At 31.6% G+C, this 23,907-nt stretch overlaps 1 protein-coding gene across 1 annotated transcript; it reads right to left on the bottom strand.

Annotated features, from left to right (window-relative positions):
• Positions 1–5,813: 5,813 nt before the first annotated feature.
• On the bottom strand, positions 5,814–23,584 carry LOC129222734 (zinc finger MYND domain-containing protein 19-like). Its single transcript, XM_054857267.1, has 6 exons — positions 23,383–23,584; positions 21,712–21,771; positions 14,876–14,982; positions 11,933–12,116; positions 9,168–9,222; positions 5,814–6,281 (listed from the first exon to the last, which is right to left on the bottom strand). Exons 1-6 carry the CDS (start codon positions 23,464–23,466, stop codon positions 6,082–6,084), a joined length of 690 nt encoding a protein of 229 aa, XP_054713242.1. The 5' UTR covers positions 23,467–23,584; the 3' UTR covers positions 5,814–6,081.
• Between the last annotated feature and the right edge of the window lie 323 nt (positions 23,585–23,907).

Below are 23,907 nucleotides of genomic sequence, written 5' to 3'. Positions count from 1 at the left end.
TGGCGTCACATGGAGCTCTTTCTTCAGTGAAGAAAAGATGTGAAATTGTTTTTGCACAGACAATAGATCGAGTTGGAGTTTTTAAATTCACAAGTTCACATCGTTTTTGAAAGGAAAAGGGGCTTCATTGCAACCAGAAACTCATGCTTACGAGTTTTAGCAGTTTTTATGTTTATTTATTTTCATTTTTACTTCAAGGAAAACTTTCAAGCTTCATTATTTTTCATGATATTTACATTATTAAAAGTTATGCTTTTTAGTAAAACTTACTTGCTTGCTAAATAGCATTTCAGGCTTTTTTTTTTTTTTTTTTGTTTTCAGTGTTATTATTTGTTATTTATTTTTGATACTGCAACATTATTTTCATTTTCTTTGAGCTATCAGTTTAGTGGAAAATAAGGACTAATGTACCAATAAAAGAGTTTTTTTTTAAGTATAAATTTACAAAAACTCACGGACACATGTTTTGGAGTCATGAGGAACTCTTGCTTTTTAATGTACACAAGATGTGAGCAGAGCAGAGACAATCGACTGAGGATTAGTTTTGAAATCCACAAGCCCATATCTTTTTTGAAAGGAAAAAGAGGTTCCTTGTAATGAGAAACATGTCCCAACAAGTTTTAGCAAATATATGTCTTTGTATTAATTTTTTTATTCATTATCACATTTACTTTCAAGAAAGAATGTCTAAATTTTTATTTTTTATGATACTTACATTCTTAAAAGTTATGCTGTTTAGTAAAACTTATTTGTTCATTTATATTTCTGCCGACTTTCCCTATAGTGTGTTAATATTAATTTTTGCATAGTGTAATGAGAGAATTTTGAATTATTGTGAAATAAATTCTTTTTGCATTGGGGATTTTTGTAGATCAAGGTTTTATATTTTTTATTGTGGTGTCATTGTTTTAACTCTTATGAGCAATCTAAAATATGATTGTTTTCATTTTTATGTAGGCACGTATTTTCTTCTTGTGCCATTTATTTCCATAACTAGAAAGTTGCCCATCAAGGTATGACGGGTGAAAATTGCTTCTACATTTGAACAAAGCTATTGCCTATTTGGTGATACAGTAGAAGACCGTTATAATGCCGACCTATATAACGCAATTCTCTATAAACCACACAACTTTTCAGAAGTAAACAATAGGTTTTTAAGTTTAAGAAATCCCTCTGTTTTGCTTTGCAAACATAAAAATTATTAGGCAAATTAAATTTTGAGACAGTTTTTCATCTTTCGATCTTAATTCAAAGCTTTTAAATTGAAAATGAGTACTCATAGTAAACAGAAAATACCAGATTGCTCTTGAAAATGCAGCTGTTATGCAAACCATGAAGCTAGCAGAAGTGCAGGATAATGCACTTTCTTTTGATTGTGAAACATTAATTTGTGAATGACTAATAGTAATATTAGTGCTTTAATACTCATTGCAGATAAAACTCATTCTGAAGTACTAATATATATTCTGAATATTGGTTTCAAAATTTGTGAAATGGTCTGTATAACGCAAAAACCTGTATAACGCAAAAGCTCTTGTCCCAAGGTGTGCGTTATAAGGGTCTTCTACTGTCTTTTGATAATATTTGAAAATTTAACCCTCAACTTCAGAGTGGATAGCATTCATTGTTGACCATTTTTTCATTTCTTCATTTCCCTGAAATGAGTTACCAGTAAAACAGTTAAGTGACTGGATACAGTTCAGCCTTGCCACTATAAAGCCTTTCCCTGCATGCCTAACATTACCAAAACATACCAAATCGTCATGCCATGGTCTGAGTTTCATTGTTGAAACGTGGGTTACTCGATCACCGGCTATTCTCTATATTGAAATTATAATTGTTAATTATAAAAGTAAGTGAAAAGGGGAAAAAAAGTCAAAAATTTACATTTGTTTTCATTACTTTTTAAGTTCTGTTAATCAATTTTTCTCCCATCATTAAATATTTCATTTTACACTGGCTTAAAATTGTAACAAAATTCAATATATGTATAAAATAAAATTTATCATGTACATTTTACAAAAAATGTGTTTGGTAAAACTCTCCAAAATAAAAGTCTAGTTGCGGCCCAGTAATGGAAAAGATAGAATAAGTAAGAGCAAAGTGTTATAATTTCTCTACATTACTCACAAAAGCTATGAATAGAAGAAAAAATTCATCTATACAGGAGCTAAACAGCTTCACACATAGAGCACTGCGTAAAAAGTGCAATTGCCTCCAGGCATGCACAGGAAAGATTTACAACACAAGAGAAGGAAATAACAACCAGGGCAGTGGCGAGAATGAACCCACGATCTCCGACTTAGAAGACGAAGCTTCTACCACAAAGTCGCAGAGGCCCCAAGCGAGAAAATGAAAATCAAGCTATTTTAATCAGGGATTGCCAACTGAAATATGGAAAAATCTTTAACTGAAGTGGGAAGCTTAGGGGTGGGAAGATAGCTTAAAGAAAATATAAGTTCAATCCTCCATCAAAGACTGAACAATAACAGAGTTCGTACTCAATTTCGGAAATAAAATGAAGGAGTTTTGGAGGAGTAAAATAAGATTTTGAAGGAGTACTAACGGGCTGTCATTAAATGATGTCACACTTTTTTAAAACATATTTGACCCCCTTCCCTCTTTATCACAAAATGTCACATTCCACCTAACTCCTCCTCTTGTCTCATGTCATGTTTTTTATAAACATATTGTTACAATAACTGTGTGATGTCGCTTTTTGTAACCCTCTCTCTTCTTGTCACAATGTCATAAACCAGTCTCCTCCTCAAGGCATGACATTACTTGTGGATGACCCTTTTTACTATAGTATCACAACTGCGATTTACTAAGCAATTGTTTTTTGACACAATCAACTTAATATAGTATTTGTGTATTTTTAAATATTTAAATAATAACTAGACAACCTGACTTTTGCTGCTGTGGTGGAGGGGAAAACAATAATCATAAAACTTGAAAAATAGCCAAGCACTATTTAAGCATGTTTTACTTAACTTATGAAATGTCTTAGTCATCTAATAATATGACATAACTATGATCAATTTGCAAATCACAACGGTCTTGAACTAAAAAAGGAGTTTTGAAGGAGTTATAACCAAAAAGAAGGAGTTCGAAGGGCCCTTCAAAAATTTTTCCTAAATGAAGGAGTATTGGAGGAGTTTTGAAGGAGCGTACGAACCCTGAATAATGATTTACGATTTAAGAAAACGTTGAAAGGGGTCTTTAATTTCGCTATGAATTATTTGATAATCCTGCATGCCAGACTAACGTAAGTCACACTATCACTACTTTATAGGAGAGCATAAAAATTTTTGTCTGGTGCATACAAAGGTTGGGACTTTTGCTCTAATGACTCTAAAGGAAATTTTTTAATGATATTCCATTGTTTGGGTGTTGTCGGGGATTAATTTTTTGCAAATTTGTATATTTATGTCATTCCAAATTGCTTTCCGAGGTCCCATTTTAGATATTATTTAGAAGACTTGCAGAGACATTTATGACGCCCCAATTTCAAAAGGTGGACCCCTTCAAAACCAGAAGATGACACTTTTCATGAATGCAGCACACATTAAATCTCAACCACAACCAATGACAATTATACAAGCAAAATCTTTATTTCAATCTGGAATTTATACAGACATACATCTAATGTCAGTTTTAAGAAAAATATATAAATTATGAACAATGTAAGTGGGTTAAGAATACATACATAAAAATATATTAACAATGAAATATAAAATGAACACGTTCTCGTAAACTGATAACGCATACAAATACTGAAATGCTCTAGGCAAATGTGTTAAAAACACCGAAATCATTAAAAATAATCACAAAAACTTTGGTGAGAGAGTTAGGAACAGAGGATGCATTCCAAAATCCTCAACCCCAATTAATACTGGAAAATACTCTTAAGGCCAAAACTTCTCGCATAAAGTTGGAAAAAATAAGTCAACTGGAGAATTTATATTTATAAAGGTGCTTACATACATTGAAACATGCTCGTGCAAGAAAACGTGAGTGTGCATATTACTTTTTTTTATTCGAACAATGCAAAAGCAGGGGTGGTTCTATACAAAATAAAAAGTGGACTTGACAATTTTTATGTAAGGGCATATAAATATACACATTTATTCAAAATATCCTTCCAGAGAATATTTTGAGAGATTTTAAATTCACAATAAATATCTTTGAAAAAAAAAAGTTATGTCCTGATTTTGTTTCCTTTTTGCAGTTTGGAATTAATGATCAACTTTTCAAATTTTCCTGAATAGACAGCCACAAGTTGTCAGTATTTTCAGAACAGAATGACCCCTGTGCATGAAAACTATCCTACATATTTCTTGAAGAAGCATGCTTGTGGGTACACATAAGCACCTTAATAAATAACAAATTACAAACAACAAATTTACACCTATACATATTTTTCTTTGGAATATGAATTAGTAACACAAAATGGTGCCAAACATTCACAGAAGCTCAAAGGTCACCACAGTTTTGCTTTGCATGCAACACTAGTTCATCCTATGCACACGGTGCACAATTTAATATCACAATGGACATGTGTTCTATAAATATTAAATACATTTGTAAATAATGCAATACAGCAAAATTTATAGTGAAGTGAAAAATACTTGGACAAATTATTTGAGCCATTTAAAAGATCATGCAGCTGAGAGAACCATAAAACAAGTTTTTTCTACAATAATGCACACAAATAAATTTCTATGATGGCAAATGGCTATTTCAAGAGCTGTTTACCAAAATATTAAATCATATGCTGAGTGTCACTACTAAGTAACATTTACTTAACAGAAAGCCCCGCTGGTTGAGTTTCAAACTCAAAGAATTCTAACTGTCGTTTTTTGCACTCTCAGAGGCCCATTGTATCCCAAAACAGCTATTTGCAATGATTTAAATTTACTTGTGGATTATTATTTGTTACACAAGGTTAGCACGCAAGAGTGGCAGAATTTTAAGAATTCATGTCATTAAAACTATAACTCATATAAAGTAATTAATGCATGAAATTAAGGAAAAAAAATTTCTTTCTTTTCTTTTTTTAATTACAAGTAAATGGTCAGTGTATGAACGTTTTGTTACTTAACAAATATCTAATCTGTATCCAAGTTCATCCCACACATCTTGTAGGAATACTTTATCAGTGGTAGGTACCTGCTGAACAAATGTGTTTTTCAAGCACTTGTATAACAAGTTTTTCAGAATTCACAAGAACTTCAAGCACACATATGCACAACATTACGAAGCATCCGAAAAATGATACCACAAAATGTGGCGAATGAACTAGGTTACAGACTAGATGTTTGTTATGTAAAAGGTTCACATAGTGAACATTTGTAGCTTAAAAAATAAAAAAATCTTGGTATATTTCTTTGATTTCATGTATCATTTATTTCAAGTATCAACAATATAAATATTGAAATATGAGGTATCAAATTTTTTTGACACACTGCATAGAAAAATTAAAACTGCATAGAAAAGCAATTAATTGTTGTTTTGATATCCGATTTGTACCATAAATAAATCTTGAACCTATGAAGTATAACATTGGAGAGAACCAAAAAAAATGAAAAGTGTAATAAAAAAATTTACAATGACGGCTCTATCGTCACAGTAAGAAAAACAAATTCTTACTTTGACAGTACAGCCGTCAATGTAAACTACTTTAGTTATAATTTTTTGTTTTTACAATGTCATAAAATATTCTCGAGTCAGTGAAGTACTATGGATACACACATTTGATGCGACAATATGTTGCTTTTCCATGAATTTTTAAAATGTGTCAAGAACTTTAAGACACCCTGCGCAGTAATTGTTTTGCTCCGATGCCGAATTACCGTGCAAAACCTGCCTGCACGATCCATTTTCTCAAATCCCACGATATGCGAAAGTGGCCTTAAAAGGAATCACTTGTTAAGGTGTATTAAAATATCAAGCATCGTGTTAGGTATAAAATTCTCATCCGTGTAAAAATCTCGAGATTAGTCTCCTTTGTTCCGAAAAAAATGACTACAGGCACAAAGGATCGATCATTGGCTTCGCCCAGAGGCTCCTCGAGATCGGTCATCTGTCCGGAAATCTCTGAAGACGCACCGGCCGTAGTTTCTGAGAACAGGTGGGCTTGTGGAAGGGCCAGTCCCTGGTTTGGCAGGTGGGACCACAGTAGCGGGTCACATGGCACAGCCCACAGATGCTGAATTCAAGGGGCCTCTTCTCTATGTTCGTGCAGGGCGGGTAGTGGCACTCGAAGTATCGTTCGTCATCTAAAATAGGAGACGCATTCGATGAGATTAACATGGGAGGAACCAACTAATATTTATTTTCTGAAGCATAGATACAGTAGTAAGGGCCGGATTTAAGGGAGAGCAGGCGGGGCTACTGCTCCGGGGCCTCCACAATAAAGGGGCCCCCACAGTAAATTTTTACAATATATCATAACTTTCGTGGGTCGAAAATATCGGATATATACATATACAGTAAAAACTCCTTTAAAGGACACCTCCGAATAAAGGACACCTCTATTTAAGGGACATTTTTTCTTTTCCCAGTCCCTTTGAATTGGGACCTCCATGCATTTGCATCTGAATAAAGGACACTCTATTTAAGGGACAGTTGCAGAGAGTACTTACAAAAATTAATGTGTAAATATATACGAAGTATTGAATTTACAGGAATTTAAGTATCTCAAATTCATCTAGTAGTGAAATTTTTACGTGTAGTAATTATGAAGTATTGTAAAATTTTTGCTAAAATTTACATGCATGTTTTTTCCTCTCAGGAACTTATTCAAGTCGGGTAACAGCCAATGGATAGTTAACGACCCATGAATATTTTTGTGTAAATAACACTTCAAATGTGAGCACTGTTTGAAATTTGTATTGCACTGAATTTTAAATTACCTGAAATCAAACAAGTCCATGTAAGGAATTACTTCAAATAATTCATGTATGCTACAAAACTGTACCATTGTCAAATTTTTGATTCAAGTTTAATTACTAAAAGGATAAATTTTGAAATTTGAATAATTTTGATTTGTATTCAGTATACTTTAATCATTTTTTAGCATTTTATATTGAACGTTAATAGCTTTGTTTTTTTACGAAATTACAGAGTTAAAATACTGCATGCATCATTTCATAAACCTCTGAAGAAGAGACATCTCCATTTAAGGGACAATTTTTCTGGTCCCCTTAGTGTCCCTTATCAAGAGGTTCTACTGTATATCAAAATATTCAGAGATGTATTAAAGTATCGGATATTTTTGAAAATATGATCTTTTCGAACCCTGATTGGGGGCCTCCACACTTTCAAATCCGGCCGTGACAGTAGAACCTCCTTTAAGGGACACCTCCAAATAAGGGATGCCGCTATTTAAGGGACATTTTTTCTGGTCCCAGTCCCTCTGAATTGGGACCTCCATGTATTTGCCTCTGAATAATGAAAACTCTATTTAAGGGACAGTTACATAGAAAACTTGCAGCAATTAATGTATAAAAGCATCATACAAAGTATTGAATTTACTGGAATTTAAGAAGCTCAAATTCAACTGATGAAATTTTGAAATTAACGTGTGCAAATATGACTGTTGTAAAATTCTTGCTAAAATTTGCATGCATGTTTTCTCCACTTGGTATTTTTTCAAGCAGGCTAACAGCCAAAGGATAATCAACGGCCATGAATAGCCTCGTGTAAAAAAACTTGAAATGTGGACACTGATTGAAATTTATTTTATATTACATTTTAAATTCCATGAAACTGAACAAGTTCATATAAATTCATGTTCAGTCATGGAATTACTTCAAAATAATTCCCATATGTTACAAACTCATAGCATTACCAAATTTTTTTATTAAATTTTAATTATTATAGTAATAGCATTTAAATTATTTAACATTTGAATTTCATTCAGTTTCTAAATCATTTTTAGCATTTTATCTTAAATGCTATGTTTAGTACGAAATTATGCTGAGTTAATTTTCTACACGCACCATTTCATATATGTCCAAAGAAGGGACACCTCAATTTAAGGGAAAAGTAAAATCAATTTATATTGTATTTTAGCTGTAATTTCCTTAGTGGCAACACTTGGTTTTGTTTATAATTGTTTGCTGCAAAAATTTATTCATTCATCCTTTTTCTAAAAAAGATTGATGGCCAAAATTTAATGATGGATTAAAAAAAAAGGTGTCTCATTATCTGATTGTTCATTATAAAAAAAAAATAAAAAAAACTGACAGCATAAAAAAAAAAAAAAATAGAAATGCCTCATTCCAATACTTCTGATCATGTCATTTCATGATTTAGTTTTCAAAAAATCAATGAAATAAATATACAAGTTTTTTTTAAAGTAAAATTGAAATAAGTTTATTGAAAAATATCTGGCAATGATTGAATTTTACGTCTCAATGGAAAAACTTACATTTATCAGTTTTCAAAGAGATTAACTTATCAAAAAATCACTGGAATAAATAGTAATTTGAAATATTGAGAAACTTTGTATTGTATATAAGGTAAATGCAAGATTCTTCATTTATGTCGTAACATGTAACCATGGTTGTCAGTTATCAAATAATATATCAGGAAAGCAATTATGAATTAATTTGTGCAGAATTGCAGATAAATGTAAACCAAAGTCACTATATTAATTTGTTTTTGCTTTTGGAATGGTTTATTTTAAATTATACTTAATGAAGATAAATGTAAGATGTTAAATGGAAACTCCTTTAAATTTCTCAAAATAAATAAATATTTGCTATTTTAAATTAGCGTAAAATTCAAACATTACAGTCAAATTTTTTTAATAAAAATTTGGTTTGAATTTTAATCGAATATTCGTGGTATTCAGTGCACCTCTAATTCAAATATATAAATAGAATAACAAATGTCAGTCATGATTGCTTATTCATTTATGCAGTAAAAAGGATAGAAATGATATCATTAAAAACAATAGAAACTAAATACAAGAATAAAAACAAAACCTTCGTGCAAAATTATATAAATAGTAACCACAATGTTATTAAAGCACAAAGTAATCAAATATATTACAACCCACAAAAAATTTCATAATTAAATTCACAACATTTCAACCAAAAGAAAAAAATCATTCAAAACATATTTTAAGGTTAAAAAAAAAAAATACATATACTAACCCATTAACAAAGCTTCCTCCTGACTGCCAAACAACTTCACTTGAGCTGGAACTATCTATTGGATAAAAATTAGATAATTTTACTTTTTCAAACTAATTAAAAATTAGCTCCATTAAATGATTAGTTTCATTAATGGGCTCCAGTGGCAGCGATTCAGTGGGGGGGGGGGGAGGAGGTCAACTGTCTCTGCACTTTTTATGGTTCATTTATTTTGTTTCCAATTTAGGAAACAAAACTAGAAATTATATTTAAAAAAAAGAGCAGAAGTGTCAAAATTTTCAGAACATTATTTGTTAAGGAAACATTATTCAGCACAAGCAGTAACTTAATTTATGTATTCATTGTTTAGATATTAGTAAATCAATTGCTTTACTTAAACAAGCCATACTTGATCAATGAAATTATTACTAAGTGTTTATGACAACTCAAAATACTTTGGGGCAAATAATGTAAGTCTAATTTATGTTTAAGTGTTTCTTCGGGGAAAGTTATTGTGTACCAAAGTCAACAAAACTGAATAAAAATGTGAGTTAAGTTGTTAGATTTCAATCAATTACCACCTATATACTCTCAAAACCAGCCTTAGCAAAATTTTGCACCCCCCCCCCCCCCCTCTTTTTACATTTTTTGGCTGCCGCTAGAAGTCCTATGGCTTTTAATTGTTTTTTTTTATTTGCCCCCACCGCCCTTTTAGCCCCCAACCGCCACCTCTGATGGGCTTAACATAAAAGCTTTTTTTCCCAATGGATGCAGTAGTACCGCATACAGAATAACAAAAGACATAAACAACAAAAACACCAAAAGGGTAAAGGCACCAAAAAGTTCAAATGGTAATTTGAGATGATCGCTCCATAATGCTTGCCTTCCAATATCTAGATGCCTCAGTCTCTCCATGGAGGGCCCTGCAGGTACGCAGGTGATCTTTATCAAAATTTTAATTCTGTAACACATGGGACACTTAGAAAGTTAGAGGGCCTTGCTGATTTTTGCAGGGGACCCCAAATTGATAGATTCGACCCTGATGGCATGGCAGTCATTAGCTCTTAGAAATTTTTTATCTTTCTATAACATATATATAGTATATAAAGCCATTGGAAATGCTACAAACATGTGTAGAAACAAAATTTTAGGAAGTTTAATTAGCTTGAATTTATATTTTGAACCTATTTTTTCTATAGTTTCAGAGGTTTACTTGAAAAATCCAAATATTCAATTCCTCCCTCTCCCTTTTAGGTCACCTCCTGGGGCAGAACTTTTATAGTATGTTTACTAACTATCCCCAACAATATTCAGAAGTCAAAAACACTTGCATATTCCATGCACTTTACACCCTGAACACTCACTGATCGAACTATTAACATGTGAAGTTAAATAATGCTTCAAATCAATACAGAAATAATATTGGGTACAAAGAATATCCAACATGGAAGAAATTCAAAAAAGAAAATTCAATTTCAAAAAACTTTACAAGCAATGGCAATGGATTGTGCGACTGGCTATCTACTAATCACACAGCAAGAATAACAGAATTATAAAAAAAAAAATGCTTTTCACTTTTCATAATGCACTCAAAAGAGCAATTTAAGTGTATTCCTGTAGTTTTCAATTATTCCAAGAAAATGATTTCAAAAAGGAAGAAAAGTGTGGCTCAAGTCATGAAGAGAATTATCATTATCTAGCTTTCAATCTTAACTTTGAGTGCTGAAACATGCAGTTTTTCTTACTGGGAGTGTTTGGTTGGAAGTGAATGGAAACATACTTTTCTTTGTTTGTGGTGTCATTTTCTTTGAATTTTTGAAAACTACAGGAATACTTAAATTGTACTTTCTGACTCAGAAACGTTATTTTGTGCTTTTGAATGCATTATGAAAAGAGCTTAGTTTTTTTTTTTTTTTTTTTTAATTCTGTAATTTTATTCTTTTTAGTGTAAATGTATTTCAGAAATAGAATAATGTACCATCATGAAACTTCACCTTATTATTTCATATAAATGCTCCATACTAAAAGGAAAAAATATATATATATATAAGTGTCCAAAACTTTAAGCTGTTAGTACTAAAAATTAATCATTGTTCGTCTCTAGGATTTGTTTGCTAATTTAATTAAAACCATTTAAATATCAAAGGTTTCCTAAACTAATTTATATTTCAAACCATACAAGTTATTTGTGATAAAGAGCCTCATATCGTCGCTTCAAAGCAAGAGTGACATATCTTAGTGTTATTTCTGAGATTAGATATCTTACTGTTGTTCTGAGGCGACGATATGTCTCGTTAATTAGGAGTGTTATCGATTACTGGCATAGATGAGAGCAATGATAGAAAATAAGAGTATTTCATGCTTGCTCCAGAGAAGCCATCATTCAAAATTTTCATTACGATTACTATTAATATTGCTGTTGTAAGGCAACTAACATTTGTAACATTGAGTTTTATATTTAATCATTTAATGGGGAAATTACATTAAATTTGCTGTTTTGCATCCTAACAGAAATAATTTTATTTTAGAATTAATTTTTCAGCAATAAGTACCTTATGATTAAGCAATTCATTTAGTGAAATCCTGAAGTCTCTAAGTGGTCTAGTTGCCAAGATATAAGCAAAAGCAGACCTCTGATTTTTCCATACATGCCAAGTATAATAAAAGTGCTTAAAAAAGGGAAAACATCAGCTGCAATAAAGTGAAAGAATTAAACAACCCTAACTGTTCAAAAAAGTGCATAAAACTTAGTATAGCATGTAAAATTAGGCTTTGGAAATCCTTACTTCATGAGGCATTCTAACAACGGCAGACCAGTATATGGAATCTTCAATGTTATTGTCATTCACCGTATTCGTATACTTGTTACTGATGGGGTGCAATGCCAAGTTTTCTAGGCGGTTATCTACAGTTATACCATTCTTATGGATGACTTTGTACTGAGGTGCGACTCCACCAAAATGACGCTCCCTGAAATAGTATACAAGTACACATATAGTAACCCAATAGCAATCAAATATACTGTCAGCCCTGCATAAACGAATATCATCAGTTCCGAGACATATAATTCGATAAAGCAGTGTATTTGATTACGTGGGGAAAAGTTTTTCAAATTAAACACACTTTTCTCAAAATGTAATAATAATAAATCAATAGCTATATTGAAGTGATTAATGTTATTGGTAAAACGTCTTTGAAATAAGCAAAGTAAACAACAAAATAGTACATTCATTAAATATTACAGGTATACGCATGAAAGTTATAAAAAGGTAACTTAAACTTGAGTTATAAAATCTTCGTTTTTGCACCCATTTCGATTACATTATTTTATGAAAAATAATGTAGTATTGAATTGCTTGCTGAAGGTCTTTTGAGAATATTTTCCTAACTTTTTTCAAATTTTATCTGTCATGTTTTGTCTTATCTGTAATACTTACATTTCCTTGTGTTGTTTAACTTAATTACTGATACTGCAATTTATTGCCTTTTGCATTAGAAACAACAAAAGCAATTACAGGGTGGCGACAGGAACTCTGAAAAAAGTTCCCTGACTTTTCCCTGATTAAGTTCACCAAATTTCCCTGATTTACGCTACCAATGATAATGGTTTTCTTTCTTTACTCTACTTGAAATCCATTGTATGTTTGTATAAAATGCAGTATTTTAAAAGTTTTAAGTTGTGTAAAGTTGCTAAACTAAAGATATATTTTAAAAAGATGCTACTTTTTTAATAAAATGGTTAAAAAAAACATATCAAGTCAATTTTTTTGGAGGAAAAAAAACCTACAAAACAATATATTAATTTTTTCTAGATGGAAAGATTATAGAAAATTAAGAAAAAAAACTTTACTTCCAGAAACCATTTAGCATAAGAATTTTAAGAAACTATTAAAATTACTCTTAAAAACATATGTGTATTTAAGATAGAACTAAAAAGTAATTGAAATTATTTTGAACTAAGTTTTCAAACAGTATAATAATTATTGCAAGAATTACGAGTAATAGTGAAAGAATAGAAGTAATGTAGTCATTCTTATATAACTAATCGACATATTGATGAAAAACAGATGAAACCATTTGACATCCATTCATCTTTTCTCTAATCAAGAACATAGGTTTTAATGAATGAATACAGCATTTTAACAATAAAAAATAAAGATATTTACTTAAGTACACAAGTTAATTCCATTTCAAATGATTTCAGTATGTAACGAAAAAAAAATATTAGATTACTCTTGTAACAAACAACTTTGAAATGCAAGAAAAAAAAAGAAAAAAAAAACAATTAGTTAATTTCAAAATATATAAAAGAAGAATACAACTTAGTTATAAAATTAAAGAATCACTTAAGTCTGAAGAAAAGAAAACCTTTATAATCTGCGGCGACAACAAATAGTATAACGGCAAAAAAACAAAGTTTTTTTTAATTGAAAGTTCAATTTTAGCAATTAAATTAAAAATGCGAAGAAGTAATAACTTTTAAGCTTTTATAGTATTAATTCAAAAACCAAAGATTTCTTCTTGAAATCGTGATTACAGTACGCTAATTACTTCCAGACAATGGAATAAAGGCCAGGGAGCTAAGGTATTAATGAAGGTTTCCTCTTTGCCTGTATGATTGTTTATTTTATGTAGCAGTGAAAGCGTAAAAGGAAATTTCAAGCTAAGTAAAATAAACAACCTAACAGACACAGAAGCAATCTTAGGAAGTTCATCCTGTGGTTAATAAGTAAGATTCAATACTTTGACGTTGAGGGAAAAAGATGCACAAATATGCGGCAGTGTATAATCGCATCTCATTTTACTTTTTCTTTTGAACAGATAATTGACGGAAAATGCGTAGGGAATTAGAGTACTTAATTTTGTAAAGCAAAAAAAAAATTTCTTCATAAAATCAAATTTTCCTGATTTGTCATTTTTTCAAAATTCCCTGATATTTCCCTGACTTTTCCCTGATTAATAAAGTTTCCCGACTTTTCCCTGATCTCCCTGATCTGTCGCCACCCTGAATTAGATAAAATAGGGGAAATGCTTTGATGGAATGTGAATGTCTTTTTTCTCGCCCGTCGTTGGCAGAAAATATATCATATTATTACATGAGTATTTGTTCTTAATTTATTTTTTGGTTAATCAATTCAAAACTTGAAAAAGTCCACTTACATCCCTTTGCTTCTCACTGCCTCAATTGAACTAAAGTAAAGAACAATGCATCTGTATAGGCTATTAAAATTCAAAATACATACAACTTTTGATGTTAACTGTCTGATGTGCAGAACAAATAAATAAGTTCAAATTGTAAAAGTATTTAATTCATTTTATTTACTAGTTCTTAAAATTAAAAAATACAAGGTTTTTTGTTTTTTAAATTTATTTTATTTATTTTCTGAAAAAACTCATCAAGTCCAATCACACTAAAGAGAAAATGTAAAAACATTAAAAAAAATTTAAAAAAATAGCTGTGAACAAACTGAAAATATTTCAACTGAATTTTTTTTTAAATTGGAAATAATCAAATAATCCAGGGTTTTCTATAATCTTTTTACTTAGAAACACTGAACATAATATCAAATAATGAGTAGATAAAACATTCAGTAAACCAGCTTTTGTTTTCCCCCACAGAGAATACATGTTGAAAAGGCTAGTAATAGAATTTAACATAATTTCTAGTTTTTTTGTGCACACATTGAATGAAACAAAACATTTAAGGCTTTGAAACCATAAATACTAACCACAACACATTGTGTAGGTATCTTCCTGATTTCCTTCCTTTGTTGGCATCATAGACAAAGGCATACACACAAGCTCCTTCACCATTTTTATCGATTTCAACAAATGCCTATAAAGAAATTATAAATATTAACACAGAATTATAACAGAAAAAATTATTTAATTTCGAAAATACTTATTTTCCTATGAGTGACAGAGGAATATCAGACTTAACTGAATAGGATTTGTACAGAGTTAACAAATTTTTTTAGAAAATTTAATGATACATATCAATATGTCTAAAAATAGACATATCAAAATTATTCACTTGAATCACATTTACATGCATGTTTCCTACACATTTTTTTTATGCACCTTTAAGTACACAGGTAAAGCATTTATTTTTGAGTGATTATGTGAATGGTTAGTTTTAGGGACACGTCCAATCAAATAAATCTACAAAATGAAAATTTTGAAATATCTAAAATTGAATTGATAAGAGGATAGAAAATAAAAACATATTGATATATGGCTGCAGTAAAGCACAACATGAAAGTCAGGAATGCACAGCATACGGCCCATGAGCCAACTTTAAAATTGGCCTGTGGACAATTTAAAAAAAAAAAAAAAACAAAATTGCTTGGATTTTCTTTTTTTTTTTTTAATTTTAAAATATTTTCTGAGAAAAAGGACAGGTAAGAAACAAAGACTTTCCATGAGCTTTCTGGTTAATTTGATATTGAATAAGATTTGGTTACCTTCATTTTAGAGCTTAATTTTAATTAATTTAATTGAATTGATAAAGTAAACTAAAATAAAAACAGAAACCTTGGAGAAGAATAATTAGTTTCAAACTCTATAAAGTATAGATTTCTCTGGTTGATTTGGAAATAATTTACTGCTTGACAAAACCTAAAATTAAAGAAGGCAGTCATACCAGCCTAAAATCACTGATAAATTTCTGAATGTGAGTAAAGATGTGTTTTTTTTTTTTTTTTTTTTTTTGCGATTAATGTAATATGTTGATAAGCGAAGCAAAGACACAAAATTGCCTTGGTTAAAACAAACTTTTACAGCACAGATACACAAAAATTCATATATTGTTTTTTTTTTTTGAATCAGTTTTGAAACATTTAGTTTTAAATCAGAAAATGTAATTAAAAATTCTGGAGCTATAAAGTAGCAAAGAAAAAAAAAAAAAGAAAAATTAATTTGAATTCTGAAATTTTGAATTCAAATTATGTTTTTCACAATCACGAGTTGCGACAGGACCCTACCCATTGGTTACTACCCTACTCACTTGTTTCTAGACACGGCTCCTGTCCCTTCAAGCAGGGCCCAATACAGGCTGATTTTACTACCGTTTTCGGTACCTTCACAAAAATCTTATTTTAAAATCGGTACTTTCACAAAAATCAAGTTATAAAATCAGCAGCTTCACAAAACTAACTTTGAAAATCGACACATTCTAGAAACAATATTAAAAAATCGAAAATTTTACAAAAATCTGTATTCTAAAATAGAAAACTTGTTTTTCTGTTTAAAATACAGTTTACTTATAAAACGAAATGCTAAGATAATTTATATGAGGAATCGCTTAAGTAACAACTTTTTCATAGTAATAAACTCATTTTTAGCTGTTTTTCGCTAAATTGCATTTACACAACGTAGCATCAGTTTTGGGGGATGATAATTTCCTTAATTGTACACAGTACAAAGCCTATTGAGCTGATGTACAATGGTAATTTCCCTACCTCTTAGCCCCCCCTCCCCCCCAAAGAAAAAAAAGTTAGAAATAATAGTAAATGACATTTGAACCTTTCTAACTACCATTTAAATTGCTCTAATTTTCTTAACAAAAAGTAGAATGTGCCTTTGAAAGATCCCAAACACAATGCTAATAAAAAAAAAACTTTCACAAAAATAGATTATTGATACAGTACTTTCACAAAAATAGGTAGTGAGAAAAAAATCCTGGATTTGCCCCTGCTTCAAGTCTACCTCTTCTCTTGAATGCAGACGTGTGTATTAGTTGTATATGTGTAGGCTTTTGTGTGTGCGTAGACCTGTGTGTATGTACGTAGGCGTGTCTGTATATGTGTGTGTGAGTGCGTATGTGTATGATCGTGTATGTGTGTAGGAGGTCACCGACTAGGAGCGGCTACCGGAGGACGGAGTCACACCTGCAGGTGACGGTGGGGGCTGAAAAGGCACGGACACCAAAGACAGTCAAATGAGAACAATAAGCAATCGTGATCAGGGTTGGCCGGATTGGTCCTAATTGGGTTGGACCCAATGGGTTTTTTTGAAAAAACCCATTTAAAAAACCCATTATTTAGCCCACTTTTGGGTTTTTAAGAACTTTCTGAGAACTTTTTTTTAAAAAATAATTTAAATACTTTTACAATTTAAACTTTTTTATTTCTTCTTCACAATAGGCAATGGACATAAAAAATGAATTTTGAACTTTAATAGTATTTCTTAACTCTTAAGGGCATTAAAAAACGCTTCAAAGATTTTAAATAAATATATTTAACTTTTTTCCTTCAACTGATCAATAAGGAACTCAAATTATCTTGACTAAGTCCTGTCACGTCAGATTTTCTCAATATTTGCAGATTGTACAAAGGATACTACTTTAGCTAAAAGGCTCTCATGTGAATTATTTTCTGCAAACCAACATGTGACAAAACTCGAATAAACAAGGTATATTTTTTAGAAATTAACAGGTTTTACAAATGGTCAGACAGAAAACGGAATAGTACGTACAGTATTTTCATTATCTTACGAAAAAGTTTAATATTTCTTACTCCGTACACAGAAATAGAAAAACAGGCAACATAAAATTCAAAGAAATGTCTTGGTTCTACAGTAGTTTTGCATGAAAAAATGAAATACAATAAAGTAAAATACAAAAAAAAAAATAAATAAATGTCGAAATTAAAAACGAACAAATAAACAATAGGTTTTATCACTCAAGAAGTAACTTTACCTTAACTGTTAGTAATCATGGGAACTAAAAAAATCTGAAACTTCACCATTCTTGAATTTTGTCGTCTTTTATACCTTTCTTCAGAAAACGCTGAATTTTCCAGCTTTTTTTATCAAGAAAATTTTTGTGCTTTGTCCATATACTTATGCTACAATATGCTATGAGTACCCCACCTTTCCCCTAAAAAAAGACAAAAAAACCCACATTTCTTTTAAAAAACCAAGCTTTAGTTGGGTTTTTTTGGGTTTTATTTAAAAAAACCCAAAAAACCCTGGGTCCATGGGCTTTTTTTTAAAAACCCGTGTTTTTGCCAACCCTGATCGTGATTGTTCAAAAAGAAAAAAAAACCCATAACTACAACAGAACAGAATACTGTTTGACCACCAATGAGATAGGAAGTCAAACATTCGGTGTGCAGGCGGAAATGAACGCATTTACTAGTTTCCGGGATGTCCGTTTTTGCAGATGTGTATTAACCTCTAAACTAACTACCAAACGGTACGAACTTGAGGTTCACGGATCTGGACGAAATTCTGGATATAAGTCAATTCTCACTAGATATGAGACCATGTAAAGCGGTTTGACTGCATAGGCTCTAGTTCGGCCGTAATGGGGGTTCGAAGTTTCTAGTTTGGCTCCAGAAAAGCAATGGTTTTCCTTAGAAATTTACCTTTTTTTAACTCTTTTCTTGATATTTCATTGCAGTATCACCCAACTGAATGCATTCACAGTATAGAGCAAATTCCACCATCCCTATGTTGTACTAACAAGAGTCGCGACAGATGTAAGGAGAGCAAATATTGTGCGAAAGTTTCAAATTCCAAAGAAAACGCTGTTGCAGTTCCGGGGCCAAACAAGTAAATTTAGAACCTAATTGCAGCCGAACTAAAGCCTATGCGCTCAAACTATTTTACCTGGGGTGATATCTAGTATGAATTGACCTATATCCAGAAGTTTATCCAGATTCGCGACTCTCAAGTTTTTGCTGTTTGAACCACACTGATTTGCAAGCTTCCAGAATTGTAATGGCGTTTCCATTGGAATTTGAAACTTTGGGACAATATCTACCCCCTCAAGACATTTGGAGTCTCTTGTCAATACAACAAAGGGGGGGGGGAGACTTATTCTATGTTGTGAATGCATTTAATTGGCTCTTTCTGCAATGCGAATGCAAGAGAAGCGTAAAAAAAGGTTTAATTTCAAAGGAAAACCATTGCTTTTCTGGACTCAAATAGCAACTTTGGACCCCCTTTTCAGTCGAACCAAGGCCTATGCAGTCAAACCGCATTACATGGGTTCATAACTAGTGGAAACTGACCTAAATCCAGGATTTCATCCAAATCTGTGACCCTCAAGTTCGTGCCGTTTGGTAGTAAGCAGTCACATTGAAATGAATAAAATAGGAACATCAAAATTTCCCTTTTCTGTCTCATTCAGATCAACTTGTCTGTAACTGGTCGTTGGCGAATTTCACAGAAACCCTCAAAAAAGAGTATAGGGCCATTCCAATGTCATGTGCGAGACAAAAATACGCTTAAATTTCACTAACATTTCATCATATCTCTTAATATTTTAGTTAAACAGGAGTAAGCAATTTTTTTAATCTTTACATTTGATGCAAAGGTACTCCTGACACAATTATATCTTTATTAAACAATTTTGTTATTTAAAATAAAATTTATTTACATGCGTCATGCGGGACAACCAAAGTCAACCTCTGGCAGTTTGCTTATGAATAAGCTGATATTTTTGCTCTATTAATACAGCAATGACGAAACAAATTGTAGATTACGAAAGCTATGGTTCGTACGTAAAGGAAACATATCTCATTAGTTTAAAAATAATTATTTAAACCACTGAAAAAAATATGTATATGCTCATTCCATTGAAAATGGTCATTTTGTCCCACACGTGACGGTTCCTATAATTCATAAAAAAGAAATAATTTTTGAAGAAAGTTTTTATTTAAGAAGTCACACATGCGTTTGTTGATTTCTTAAACAACAAAATTTTGTTCGTCATCCTTTTAAATTATTTTTTATGAAATATATGAAGCGTGACGTGCGGGACAAAATTACTGTTTTCGTAGAATGGCCCTATTGCTATCAAGCAGTGGCGCACACAGGAATTTTTCCATGGTTGAAGGTCCACCATTCTAATATCGTACTCCAACACACATCCAAACATTCATTTAGTTTTATCAATTGTTGGGAACAAAACACACTTAAAAAAATATTGAATAATTAGTTCTAGCATTGGTTAACAAAATAAATTTATTAATATCAAATACTTAATTCAAATATCAAAAAGCACAAGAATGAATGCATTTACTTTTCTCATAATTAGAAAGAAAAACAGTGAAGCCAAATCATCATTGGGCATCAAGTGTATGGAACAATTTACGTTCGTATACAATTCAATTTAGCAGAAGAAAGAGAGTAGATAAAGTTTACTTTTTCATTTATTAAATCTGAAATTATTGTTATTTTAAATCTCTATTAAAACTTTACATACTTAGGATTATAGTCAATCAAAAATTCTCAATGGCAAAGGGAAGGGTCCGGACCTTCCCCTTGTGGCCGGCATCTGCTATAAAGCCTTAGAAAAAATGACAGACATGAAGAAGAGGGAGGAGAGTGGGTATGGTAATGAGGTTACTTAGCAAGATTACGGAAAAATAGAGTTGGTGTGAATTATTGTACATTTTGTTGTTATTCAACTACTTTTAATTTATTCCAAAGTGTTTTAAATTTTCATTGAAGCTTATATAAAGTTTTTTTGTGAACAAATTCATTCATATGGCAGAATTTTTGTTTTTTGAATGGCTAGTGCATTCAGGAATGCTTGGGAACTTGCCACAATCACCCTGCCGTAACTTTGCCATCAGAAGTTAACCATTTTGAAAACAAAAATATTTACTACAAAATCAAGCGCAGAGCTTTGAACTGTTCTACATTTAGGCCTGAGATGAATCCCCACTAAATTTGCATTCAATATTAAGAAAATTAGTAATAATATCTAGTGTCAAAAAGCAAATTTCATCTTTTGGGATTTCTAAAGGAAAACTATTTTGGAACTGAAAATAAACTGATAAAAATAATAACATCCCGCATTCATTTGAATTTTAAGGTCCTGAATTCAAATTATGTTTCTTGCAGCAATGCGAAGAACATAATTTGAATTGCAAAAGTACCCTATACTTACTGGATTTCTTGTTTTTACAAACGGAATGGAAAAGGCCAAGAAATCTGCACCCGCCACATTATGACTAGTTATTTCCTAGAGTAGATAATACGAGGCATATCCATAAAAAAATAAATGGTGATCAGGATGCGGATAAAGATACAGGTGTTTTTTCTTGAAAAAACGTAATTTTACACACAAAAAACCTTTTTTAAAAGTAAAGCCTAAAGCCTGCATCCAGTTAAGCTCTGAAAAAAATATGGATAAAATCTATTTGTAGACAATTTCTAACTATGGCGACGAATATTTTGCTCTTTTAACCAATATTAAAAATAACCATTATCATGGTAATCTGAAAAAACCAACCAACATCACTCGATGCGCGGATATAAAGCAATTCATCATTGTTTAAAGAGTAAAAATTGCAAAATATTACATGCACACAATTTAAGATTTTAAGGAATCTCTTCCACAATGCAGCACAAGCTTATGGATGAAAGAACATCTGACAAATAACTAAAATTCTTAAAATTATATTTCCATACCATTTGTAAAAAATATCAAGATCAATTTATTGAAATTACTTTACAACTGAAATTTTAAATTGTACAAAAAAATGTTCTTACATATCCCTACCAACAAGAACATTATTAATTCTTTCAAATACAAAGTTTAATGTCTTACCTCAAACTGATATTCTTGAATTAGCTCAATGTCTTGTTTATCCAAGAGGGTATATTTTAACTGAAAGAAAAAAAATCACATCAAGAGTCAAATCTAACAAATATATCTAACTTGTAAATAGCAAGATAATTTAGATTGTCTAACATTGACAGTTGTAAAATAGAAAACATTACATAAAGGAACAAATTAGCATAAAAACAGCATAGGCCTTTTGTTGGAAGTCTCCCCCCCCCCCCCCCATAATGTCTTCAGCATTGAAAAAGGGGTTCCGTCTAACTAGGGCCCGTTTAAGATATCCAAGGGGTTCTAGGCCAAACACATTTTCGGAGCCCCTTTGTAATGAGCGTAGCCAGGATTCCTGTTAGGGAGGGACAAGCATAGGCACAACAAGAGAGTGGTTTTTAATTGACCCCCCCCCCCCCACACACACACAAACTGCTTTGAGAACTTTGCTTTCATGAACAATGAAAACAAAGCTTCAGTGATCGATATATAGAATTATTTTGTAATCGTTGTTGATGTGGATTGGGCTGAAATTAAAGATTACTTGAATATTGAGGAGAATAACTATGTGTGAATCCTTGTTCTACTAAGCGATTGTGCAAGCTGTTCGTGGATAGTCTGCTTGTTCAGAGACTGATTCAGAATCTTTACCTTGTTCAACTAATCGGCAAGTATCGGATTTAGCAAATATTTTACTGCAGTACCGGGAAAAATTCCAAAAACATCAATAAGTTCAATTGTGTTGACAAACTCAAAGCCGTTTTAAGTTGAGACAAAAAGGATGCAAGCAGTCAAAAATTATTTCCTTTCTAGAAGTTTCTTAATGAAATTTATTCTCTGTTAAGGTATCTTTATGTAGCACTAATAATTTTATCCTAACTTAGGCGTTACATCTATTATGCAATTTCTGAACAAAAGAAAATATAAATTATTCTTGAGAAGCCTGGGAAAGGAATTTCCCATAACTCAAACTACCGATTACTCCAAGCTTTTTATTCCCTTGGGACTTTCCGGTTATTGATTGTGGACTATATATATGTATGCATTGCATGACCCCCTCCCCTTCCCAGTCAAAATGTATAAGTTCTAAGTTATAATAGAATCAGAATGAATAAAATGACGGAACAGAAATTTGACATGCATAGGTAACACGATTTTTTTTAAACGAATGCTATGAATCAATTTCTGAGCACAATATTAACTGGATAAATAAAGCATTATACACGGTGGTAAGATTCATTTCTTGCTTAAAACTTATAACTAATACTTCGAACAAATAATAAACTTCGAGATACGAGTTCTTTTTAAGGATGTAAACTAAAGTGTTACTTAAAGAGGTCAAAAGGACTAATAGTTTTGCGCGAAACAACAAACGGTTTCTAGCACATTTACGAAACACAAAGTTTAATATTACTTTTATTATTACACAACAAATGTTCCAAGCAATAAAATGTCACACTATGAAAATTTTTGAAAATAAATATTCCGACCTATTTAACAAAGGCACGAAAGCCAGAGATGAATTATCCAACATTGGGACTTAAAGAAATCAACTAAGCCAAGACTAAAACAAGGAATACAACAGACAATGGCTTAAAAAAAAGTAACTGTACAAAGGGATTTAATAGTGGCTGCGGGCAAATGGCAGGTGTTTACACAATGACTTACTTTTCCGGCGGCAGGGCCTAAAAGGACAATTCCATAGTTGATTCCTTGGGCCCATGATTCGTCACTTTTGTTCAGTAACTTCATGGACTATCTCCCACCGGAATTGGAAACACCTCTCGAAGCGGTCATATGAAGCCGAAAACGCAGACAGGAGAATTTATTGCAGGCCTCAGCAACAGTGGGGATTAATAACCTACCACCCGCACCCACTAAACCATGTGCTTCCGTTGCTATGTTCTTGATTTTGTACTTATGATGAGTATGGCGCCATCTAACGGAATAATTAAAAGCCGAAAGGAAAACCGATTTTTTTTAGAATACCGCGATTATTTCTTACTCTCTCTCTCTCTTGTTTATTTATTCACTAGTTATTTACAGAACTTATACATTTGTGAAAAAAATTACATTCACGATATTTTTTTTCAAACAAGTTTCAACGAAAGATGTTACGGGGCTGAAGTTAAGCACTGAAAACAGGACAAGGGGTCATTGTTTTAAGCTATTTAAATGTCAGGCTAACATGGA

Source organism: Uloborus diversus, chromosome 5 (genome assembly GCF_026930045.1).
Source record: "Uloborus diversus isolate 005 chromosome 5, Udiv.v.3.1, whole genome shotgun sequence".
NCBI lineage: Eukaryota > Metazoa > Arthropoda > Arachnida > Araneae > Uloboridae > Uloborus > Uloborus diversus.
This window is presented reverse-complemented; position numbering and strand designations above follow the sequence as displayed.